At 38.4% G+C, this 11,419-nt stretch overlaps 1 protein-coding gene across 1 annotated transcript; it reads left to right on the plus strand.

Annotated features, from left to right (window-relative positions):
* Positions 1 to 249: 249 nt before the first annotated feature.
* On the plus strand, positions 250 to 11,248 carry ALKAL2 (ALK and LTK ligand 2). The gene is made up of 5 exons (XM_004707754.2): positions 250 to 565; positions 1,957 to 2,010; positions 2,094 to 2,174; positions 5,433 to 5,498; positions 10,641 to 11,248. Exons 1-4 carry the CDS (start codon positions 307 to 309, stop codon positions 5,495 to 5,497), a joined length of 459 nt encoding a protein of 152 aa, XP_004707811.1. The 5' UTR covers positions 250 to 306; the 3' UTR covers position 5,498; positions 10,641 to 11,248.
* The last annotated feature ends 171 nt before the right edge of the window (positions 11,249 to 11,419 follow it).

Genomic DNA, 11,419 nt, shown 5'->3' on the forward strand with positions numbered 1-11,419 from the left:
GCAAAGCGGAGCTTGGGAGGCTGAACAAACAAATGGGAGGCTTCCAGCGCCAGGTGGCTGGATCTGCCTGCAAGTTTAAGTGGGGGGACTGGCCACTTTGGTCGCCTTCCTCGGCTCCTCCCCATAGGTTTGCTGAGTGTTCGACCCCCCTCCCCCACCAACTCCCGGACTTGCTTTTCCACTCCCAACCACCCCCTTTCTTTCTTCTTTCTGTAAACAGAGATCCCGGAGAGGGTGCTGGGTTTTTTTCCTCCCTCTTCATTCCGAACTTGAGGCACCATCCTGGCCCTTCTAATACAAACTGAAATGAGTGGACCTCGGCGCGCTGTCCTCCTGGGGCTGGTGCTCTTACTTGTAGCAGTGGGACCGTGCCAAGGGAGAAGTGAATCTCGAGAAATCACCGACAGACACACTCTTTTAAACCTCATCATGGAGATCATTCAGGAACTTAAAAAATACCATTTGGGGGAATACAAGCGATTGCAGTTTTTCAGCAAACACGACTTTACTTTGGGCCGTAGAGAGGTTACTGACTACGAAGTTTATCCTGAGGAGCAAAGAGTGGGTAAGTCCTCCTCTCTTTTCCATTGCTTATCTCATCAAGTCTTTACACCCACACAAAAGCATGGACTAACAACTTTACCCTTGAGTATATTTATCGACCTTTGGTTGAAAGTAGCCATGTATTTAAGAACGCACATTTTTAAAAAGGAAATTTTCTGATTGTTTAAAAAAACACAAAAATTAGAAAACATTTTTAAAAGAAAGATAAATTAATAAGAGGTTTTATTCATAGCTGCATCACAGATCACTAGCCCACTTCTCAGGTGCACAAATTGTTACCCATGTCGGAATTTTCTGCCCAGAGCTGTCATTTGTTATTTTAGAAATGGAAATATTTTCAGCAAAGCATTTGCAACTGAAAAAGAAATGTTTTAGAGCTCTCACCCTATGGTGAAATCTTTCCCAGAGCGACTGCCCCATGGGAAATTTCTGAGGAAAGCATGTAAGCTTTAATGCTTTTCATGACACAATTAGGCCAAATATGATAAGGTCAATTTTATATAGACTGACTAAAGTTAGGCGTAAATGAAGACTGACATCAGGGAGATGTCTAAACCTTGCAAGTGAGTAGGCTTCTAATGGAAATGTTCCTTCAGATGATGTGTGGGAAGGAGCTAAAGAGTATTTGTGGAAAAATAAAGTGTGACATCACATACAGTCCTCAAGAAGTTATTGGTCCAGAACAGAGAAGTGAAAATTGATGACACTAATAAACAAAGCACAAAGCCTGAAATGGGAAGACATATCAGTAAAGTTATTGCCATTTACCAAGAGCAAAACAGGAGATGTAAAAGGAGAGACTTTCTTTGCAGCAGTTTTTCCTTAGGAATTTTATGTCTATTTTTTCTCAAATAGAGTTAAAGCATATGTCAATTTATCTACACCAGCCTTCTTAACAGGTGGTCTTAAAGGCAGTTCACTCTTTAACTAAATATATACCATGAAAATGTAAATTCTGGAACAAAGTTTTTATTAGAAGGGTCAGAACTTTTCCCCCTAGAGGTTGTGGCATTTTCCTAAAAGTTATACAAAAGTTATACAAAACGCAAGTAAAATTGATTTATTCATTGGAAACTGTCTAAAATAACTTCCCCCACTATAACTTTATAATTGCTGTCTTTAGATGGTCGAGGCAAGACAGATAGCACTGGGGCTTTGTGCTCTAATTTTTTCCCGTTCTATTTGAGGAAAAATATGTCCCTGAGGAGGTTTTCACATCACCACATATAATAATCAAGGGCAGCTCTGGTCTGTTTTAGTTGGTGCAAATAACATGGCTACAGCAGAATGTTCCAGAACTTCCTTAAACATGCACTCAAGTTTACATGGAAACAAAAGTACTTCTTTCAGGCAATGCGGTAATTCACTACTAATTTCTTTCCCCTGTGACAGAAATTGTTCCTCGAGACCTAAGAGTGAAGGACAAGTTTTTAAAACATCTTACAGGTAACGTTTTCTTTTCATTCATTCCTTTCAAGTTGCTCTGCATCTTGCTGAATCCTCATGATGTGTTTTCTTCCATTTCTTAGGTCCTCTTTATTTCAGCCCAAAGTGCAGCAAACATTTTCATAGACTCTATCACAACACCAGAGACTGTACCATTCCTGCATGTAAGTGACATCTATAAACTGCTGTATAAGTAGTGTTGTGTATGATTTTCTGAAATATATTCCATGTACTTCCATCAAATAGGCCTCTTTTAAAATTCAACTGCTTATGTGTGTGTGTGTGTGTGTGTGTGTGTGCATTTTCTTTCTTAACTCTGTAGCTAGGGATTAGTGTATTCATGGTCCCCTAAAAAAAAGATACAACAAAATGTGTGACAAAACTTAAAAAATTGTTGAAATTAACCTTTGTAATAGATTTCTTTAATTCACATTCCCATTTTGTATATGTATTCTGGGTCATGTTTGTATCTGCTGATACACTGCTGTGTATCATATTTATGATACACAATGAGTGGATTGTTAAAATTACTACTGCCCAGTCTACTGCCTGGGAGTGACAATCAGATTGAACTGAACCATTCTGGGTGAACTTTCTCGACCATCTCCAGTACCCTGAGCAGTGACTTTCCCATCAGTAATTATGATGCCACCTTTCAGGATTTAACAACCATTTCAAAGCTTGCTTGTCTGGCTGCATTCCTCAGTGACTGGAGCTGCAAAGCAATCTCATCAGCCTAGCTCTCAGCTGTACAGTTTTCTCCTCCCTGTTGGTTGCCTTTCAGTGACTAGTACAAAAATGTTCCTGTCGTTTTTTTTCAGCTTGGTCTTTCTTTTACACACAGCAAAACGTCTATCATTTCCCCAAAAAAAGTTTTCAGTCTGCTCTTCACACTTTGCATGACAATAGCAGGAGTGACATCTGCGAAAGCCCTTGCCCAATCTTTTATGATGGGCTCAGGAGTCTTACACCTGATTATTTTACTAACCACTTTCAGACTATGGAGAGCGGCCCAGCTGATCAGCACACCAGTCTTACCTTCCCTGCCTCAAAAAGTATCAATTTACGTGAATTGGAAGCATAGGAGCTCTCACCTCTCAGAAAAAACAGTACTATGTAGCAGGTATTTTTGCTAGGCACATTCACAAACATTCTATCAAGTAATTTTTACAACAGCCCAGTAAGATATGGATTCCTATTATTTTACATATGAAACTATGACAGACAACATTGAAACACATCACACAAGCAAGCAGGAACAAATAGGACCACTCCATTCCAACTCCAAGGCCAGCAACAAACATTTCCTAAGCGGTTTTGCTTCTATCACTGAAAAGTACTATGCTTCAGACCCACCCTCTCATTCATACCATATGTACCTAGTACACCACAGCTTCCTTATTTCTTTCCTTTAAAATAGAACCACCTTCTGTTGGAGAATTATTAACCTGCTTCCTGGAGTCAGAAAACAGTATTGTTCACTGTTGAAAGTATTTTTATATGAAACAGTCTTACAATGATAGCCACCAATTGTAAATGGAGTGTGGTCTTAGGAGTCTTTACATCTAATTCTTCCATTTATGGGTAAGGGCACACATTTTTATGAGTTTAAATTATACACTGTCACATGGATTTCAGCAAAACGGGGACCCAAACTCCATGTTCTGACTGCAGACAGTGCTTCTCTAATCCATGCTCTGCTCCACTCATGCTGCTGCTTCTGCTCAGCCCCTTGGGTTCATGGGACCACGGTCATAAAGTGTGGCAGTGCTCAGAACACAATTAGAGATCATCATTGAAGAGGACTACATTCAAATGAGTGGCTATTGCCTTTTCACCTCAACTTAGGCCCTAAACAACGCCAGAACTGCAGTCAGGCCACAAATATGCTGCGTTAGCCTGCAGAAAGAAAATTCAGGAGTCTGGGCTACTGGAAGAGAAAGGAGCCAAAGGGCTTTCTGACTTCAAGTGTGGATCTCAGGACTGATAACACTGGCACCTTGTTATGAAGTCCCACCCCAGACCTACTGAATCAGAATCCGAACTCTAATGAGGATTCTCAGATAATTTGCACACAAGTTAACATTTCAGAAGCATTGCCTCAGAGGACATTTGTATTTAGTGGGGATATGTGATCAACTTCAGGATTTCGAGATATGTTCCTGGGTCGTAGTTAGTAACAAGAGTGTGATTTAGATCAGCTTTTGAGTTCACACAATCTATCTTCAACAGAAATAAATTGCCTACTTAAAACAATTTGATTCTGGTGCAACTGATTAAAAAAATCAGGAGTCCAGAAGGCACGCCTTTCAGCTTTGGATTCTTCTCCTTTGAAGCCAAGCTAACTTGTACAATAAATATTTAGGTTATTAATAGAAGTGGTGTTAGCTACTTATCTGTTTGACATACTGTGCAGATACATAGTTGTCACTTTAACTCATTCATTCAGATTTTCAGTTAGGAATATGAACACTTTTCCAATTCTAATTGGGATTTTGCTGCTTCTGAAGGCTAAATAGTAGTTATTTGAAAACAGCTGCAGTTTTCCACAGACGTACATTGTAGGAAAATTGCCTTATGGCTACTAAAACTAAGACCTCGTGCCCCTCGTTCTGTTCCAACCCATAGCATCCTTATAGGACAGAGTAAAACTGTCCCAAAGGGTTTCCAAGGTTTTACATTTTAACCGAAGCTGACTGCCATAACTTTCGGTGGAGTGGCTGGCGGGCTCAAACCACCGATCTTTCGGTTGACAGTCAAGTGCTTAAAGTTTTGCATCACCATACCATCCTTTCCACGATCACTAGCCCTCACTTAGCTTCCGCAATATTTATCTAAAAAGGAAAATAGGAAATATTAAGGAAAAATCAGTTTGGTTTCAGAATTGGCCATCACTTCCTTTGGTTATCCAAGAGGCAACTCTGATTTGCCACATGCCTTTTGACCCACTTTCTTTAACATTTTAATACTGAAGGCTTTGTCAATGATCATGTGTGGCTGAGGTACAGTCTGCAAATGAACTTAAAGTTAGGTAACCCCAGGGTGTGGGCAAACTCTCTTCTCCTTGTGTCCTAGGAAAAAAAATAGATGTTCTCTTGATGATCTCTGAGAGCAACTCAGAGAAGAAAATGGGTAGAGAGCAGCTGTGCAATAGTTTTGAAGGCCCTCTTCCTCCCCCACCCCTTCTAGTCGTTAACTTGATCATGTGATGCTGTAACCCCTGAAGTACCATGAATGATTAAATCAAGAACTGAGAGCCCATGATTACCGATGACAGCTTCCATATTGCTCACACGGAATTAAAAATACTTAAAGGAATAAATGGCTTCAATATCTTACTTTCCCCCCAAACAACCCCCTTTGTATATTTCATAAAGTAACATTCAGGTAACTGACCAGAGTCTTCTTTCTTCCCACTGCAGATTACAAAAGATGTGCCCGGCTTCTCACTCGGTTGGCTGTCAGTCCAATGTGCATGGAAGGATAAGGTAAGCTCTCTGACAGTAAAATTGCATAGGCACCCATAACAATGTTGGGGATTCCACTTGAGGCATGAAAAATTCATGGGAATTCAGAAAGACATAGTCTTTGGCAAAGGTAACTTTATTTTGAGTAAGGTTGTTGTAACACTCTTGTTCTCAAAACCTTGGTCATAAAGAAAAGGCACCCCCTGCTGGTGAGAGACAGCACTTCAAATCATCTTGTCTTTTTCACATGGTGATTGACACAGGGGCTTCAGAGGTGAAGTGGTTATGCAGTGGGCTGCAATCTGAGGTCCGCAGTTCAAAATCGTCAGCTACTCCATGTGAAAAAGATAGGGCTTTCCACTCCCATAAAGAATTATAGTCTCACCAACTCACAGGGGCAATTGTAGTCTGTACTCTTTACCACAGGGTCAAGATGAGTCGGCCTTGACTTGATAGCAATGAACTTGGTTTGGTTTTTCGAGGATGTGTGAATGAGGCCCTTGTGGTGCAGCGATTAAGCACTTGGCTGCTAACCAGACAGTTGGTGGTTCAAATCCACCACCAACCTCACAGATGAGGCAGTCTACTTCTCTAACCATTTCAAGCCCAGGAACACCTCGGGGCAGTTCTACTGTCCTACAGGATCGCTGACACTCAGAATCGATGGCAACAAGTTATACGTTAATTAGAAACACAGCACATTGGCGAATTTCAGCACAGGCCTTAGTACATAAATTAGAGTACATATTTAAGACCTTCTTCACTTTTAGAGTTTCACTCACTCACACCCATAAGTGAGCATATTATTCATATCCATGTAAATTCAGTAGACATATCTGATAAATATTTGAAGTTTCATTACATCATTAATCCAATAAGCTTATAGAGAATAGCTACCCTCTTTTAAGCAAAGTTATGTTCTCATAATCTGGTAACTGTAAAAATATAAAAACACACCAACAGTTTATTAAATGTTTTGTCTTGGCCTGTTGAAGCCTAATATTTAGACACATGTTAACTATTAGCTATGTAGTTCATATCAGGACAGCAAAGGTATGTTTTTTTTATTTCTGAGATAAATGTCATATGATTCAGTCACTTTATAGATCAACAAAAGCTTTAATTCACTAGCTTTATAATTACTGTATGCTTTATTTTTGCCAAGCACTGCTAGATGTTGAAGATACTACAGTAAACAAGACATGATTCCCACCTACTAATTGGTGTTTCCCAGAAAATTTATTAGAGCTGACCAGAAATTTTAAATTAAAAATGTGCTTATATTTTATTTTTCTAGTAGTTACTCTAGTTTGATTCATGTAAAATGGATAAAAAGTAGTTCTCTTATATACAGACACCTTTACTATGGAAAAGAAAGACAACACATAAACGTAGAGAGCAGCAGATAAACGTTGAGACAAAGCCTTGGACCTTTGTGGCAGGCATGTCGGAATAAATGTTGACTGAAGGCATGGCAAAGATGCAGAACAGCATCTTTAGCATGTTTTTCCTGCATCATAAATATTAATAATAACAATAAAGAAATATTAATAAACAGGAAAAATGGGGGGAAATGAAGCAAGATATAAAGTGGATAATTATAAAAGGAGACTACATTTTGTACAAGTTGTCTGAAACTTTAGTTTTTGAGGATGTGAAAAGATGGATTCTACTGCTAGTTAAAACTAAGAAATGGAAACAAACCCCAAAAAACTAAGAAATGGAATGTAGTGATTTACCTTCTGCCTTAATTCCTTCTTCTAATATGGTTTAATTTCTAGTATCTTGCTCATGTGACATGGAACAAAGGTTTCACTCTTCTTTCTTTTTCAAACGCAACGAATGGAATGCAGGTTCCTATTAAGTCTCTGAAGATGGGATGCTAGGGGAAAATGAGAAGGCTGTTCTTGTTATTTCCCTACACTTACATCACCAACTTCCAAACTGGGTTCATTATTAGAATACAATTTTATCTTCTTACAGGTGGAGACAATAAATGCCCCCTTTTCACACACAAAAAGTGGGTACTTTGTCTACATTCTTCCTATCTGTTGGCCAGTTAATCGGCCCACCATTGACCTATGGTTCTCCGTTCTCAAGAACCTTAGGAGCACGAGTTCCCAATGGAACTTACATAGAATTACTAGTGAGAGTGGTTTCAGATCTGCATCAGCCTCAGGATTGACACATTGTTGCTTTGACAAAAGCAAAATGAGTGCTACTATGGTTTTCCTTCATAGAAAATTTGTAAAGAGACATAGCGCTTAATTATTTATGATCCCTGGTATTACTACATTAGGCAAATAAAGTAAATATTGCATTGGGGAATGTTGTTGATAATTAACAATACAACCCAATGCAACAATTCCCCACCTTGAAACAGCAAATCAGAATCTGACTAGACAATAAAAGGATTAAGATACATGTCAGAGCTTTCCATTTCTTTAAGACCACCGTATTTGATGACCCCAGTTGCTAGAACTAGCAGTAACTCTGCTGGTTTTGGCCAAGAGACTGGAAATGTTTAAGACACTAATTTTTCCATCTTTATATTGTTTTACTAATTTTCTTCCAATTTCTAAGTGTTAAAATTACAATAATAGATTATTTTAGCTGGTTAGTCATTCTTCTTATTTGAAAGCAACAATATGCAATTACTTTGCAGCTTGGTTTACAAACATCAATGAAAGATATTTTAAGGCCACACCCCCACCAACACTTTATATGGTAGCAGGAAAGACACCACAGATTTTTATGGCTATCACTTTCATGTTACAACAGTAAGTATGTGATGTGGTATCACTACTGGACCTAAATATTTTTCTTTTAAAGCATTTTAATTCAATATGTATCAGATTAATGTATATGTATACTTATTAAGTCATACATAATATATGCTACATAACTAGTAGATATAAAATAAGTCACTACAGAGCTGGCAGAATAAGATTCTTCTTACTCCAGAGTATCATGCCATCTTAAAGGTGCCGGGATTTTGAGGGGACCTTGTACACACTGACGCGATCTCAGAGCACAACACTTTGTTTCATTCCTCCTGAAGCCGTTTAAGCGACCGCCTATCTGTAGACCAGAAATTGTATACACTTACACTCATTGTCACAAATTCAACTCCAACTCTCAGTCACCCTATAGGACTGAGGAGAACAGCCCTAGGGATTTCCAAGACTGTAAACCTTTACAATAGAAAGCAATAGCATTTCAATAGGCAGCATTTTCAGATGAGTTAAAGCTAGAGCTCTGGAATATTGAATAACAAGTACTTAGGGCAATTCAAGTACTCTATAAAATGCAGCCTACGTTTAATAAATTGGGGGGTTATTTTTATCATTATTTAAAAAACTAAGAATAATACAGGTTAATGGTTTCAGTCTATATTGAATCCTATTATACTGGTTTAATCTTATTAGACTGATAATTATTAACACTGACTTTAGAATACCACCTGAGCTACTTTCTGGGACTGCCATCAACTGCCAATCAATGCAGAATGAATTAGTAAGGATTTTTAAGTACAGCACAAATATCAAAAGTATGCATTAGTCCTTAAACTTTAATACACATTCACTTTTATGATTTCTATTCCTTCACTGAATTATTTTAATACCTCCTATATGCTCTGTTGGTACTGACAGGTAAGCTTAGACTGCTAAAGACTGTATATACTCGTGTATAAGCCGAGTTTTTCAGCACATTAAAAAAAATCACTTTATTGGGGGCTCGTACAACTCTTTATCACAATACATACATCTAACCATTATGTCAAGCACATTTGTACATATGTTGCCATCATCATTCTCAAAATATTTGCTTTCTTGAGCCCTTGGTATCAGCTCATTTTTCCCCTCCCTCCCCCTCCTAGGAATCCTTGATAATGTATAAATTATTATTTTGTCATATCTTACACCATCCAACGTCCCCCTTCACTGCTGTCCATCCCCCAGGGAGGAGGTTATATGTAGATCCTTGTAATGTGTTTCCCCTTTCTACCCCACCTTCCCTCCACCCTCTCCAGTATCATTACTCTCACCATGGGTCCTGAGGTGTTCATCTGTCCTGGATTCCGTTTCCAATTCCTATCTGTACCAGTGTACATCCTCCGGTCCAGTTGGATTTGTAAGGTAGAATTAGGATCATGATAGTGGCAGGGGAGGAAACATTCAAGAACTAGAGGAAAATTGTATGTTTCATCATTGCTACACTGCACCGACAGGCTCGTCTCCTCCCAGCAGCCCTTCTGCAAAGCGATGTCCAATTTCCCCCGGATGGGCCCTGGGTCCCCACTCTGTACTCCCCCTCATTCACAATGCTATGACTTTTTTTTTGGTCTTTGATGCCTGATACCCGATCCCTTCGACAACTTGTGATCTCACAGGCTGGTGTGCTTCTTCCATGTGGGCTTTGTCAATTCTCAGTTAGATGACCCCTTGTTTATCTTCCAGCCCAGATTCTATATCTTTTGACAGTCGGACATCATTAGCATTCTTCACATTTGCTTATGCACCCGCTTTGTCTTCAGCGATCGTGTCTGGGTAGGCTGATGTGAGCACATTTTTAATGCAGTTTTTGTGGTAAAATTAGGTGCCTCAGCTGATATTTGGGTTGGCTTATACTTGAGTATATACAGTAAGTTGTCAGTTCAAAACCACCAGCAGTTCTGAGGGAAAAGGAGACTAACTGCTTGTGGAGAAAGATTCAGAGCTTCAGGAACCTGTTCAGGATGGCTATTAGTTAGAGTGGACTTGCTGATGGGTTTTTATATGCCAAAAGAGGCCTAGTGTCATTGTGGATTAGGAATTGGGCAGCTAGCTGTGAGGCTATTGTTTCAAACCTACTAGCTGCTCCAGGTAAGAAAAATAAATAAATTGGGAGTTTAAAGATTTACAGTCTCAGAAAACCTATGGATTTGGCTTTGGGGTTTCCTCTATGCTAGGCACTAGACACATAACAATGGAATTGCTATTTTCCAAAATAAAGTAGATTATATTTTTTTAGGACAAAAAAGTATCAAGATTTCTTATTACAGAAATGTTACACTGTTTACTTTTATTTAACTTCCAGGTAGGTCTCAAATGTTCATATAAACAGCAAGAGTAGCTATTGTAAACTGAGCAGTAATACAATGAATGTATTTATTCTTGGCAGGAATTGGAGCAGTAAAGAAGCAACACACCAAGAACCATGAGAAGTGCCTTGGAAATCAACAGGGAAATATCTTTATAAACATATTCCCTTGCGAACAAGAGATTTATTTTTGCAGACTCTTCCATAATTCCTTTGAGTTTTTTATGTTGTTGACACTATTTGCAGGTATATATATTTGGTATATCAGTATACCTGCCAGTGATATGTATCGCTCTTTATTTTAGAAGACAAAAGTTATCATACTCCACATTTGAAGTATAGCTCTAGAAAATAACAGAATATTTCCTGTTGCTGATTAGCAGAAATCACAAAGAATATTTCTTTAGAAACATAGACTCTAAAACTATATTTTCATATAGTATATGTTATGATGTGATTTTATTACTTTTACAATTCCATTCTTTGACCACTACTGGAAGTTGCATGAATGAAAAAGAAAACTTTGGTCATATTTTGGACAAAGTGAAATATAAATCTGTGAACAACCTATCCAGATTAAATTCATTTGTCCATTGTATAATAAATGTAAAATAGTATGCCAGCTATTGTGTAATATGTAAATACTGTAAATAAGCACAAGTAATAAATGAAGTGTTTATTATAATCAATAGTTTTCCAAGTCATTGTTTATTTCCTAGTTAGCAAATTCAGTATTGGGAATCCATGGTTGTAAATCTTTTGAAATCACTATACGAGCACAGCCTGTCAGAGAGGACATAAGGCACAGTTCCATATAGAAACTCATGCTAAGAATTTCCGTAAAGAAAAAGTCAGCATTT

Source organism: Echinops telfairi, unplaced genomic scaffold (assembly GCF_000313985.2).
Source record: "Echinops telfairi isolate 266 unplaced genomic scaffold, ASM31398v2 ScPeMD7_9;HRSCAF=40, whole genome shotgun sequence".
In the NCBI taxonomy this organism is placed as follows: domain Eukaryota; kingdom Metazoa; phylum Chordata; class Mammalia; order Afrosoricida; family Tenrecidae; genus Echinops; species Echinops telfairi.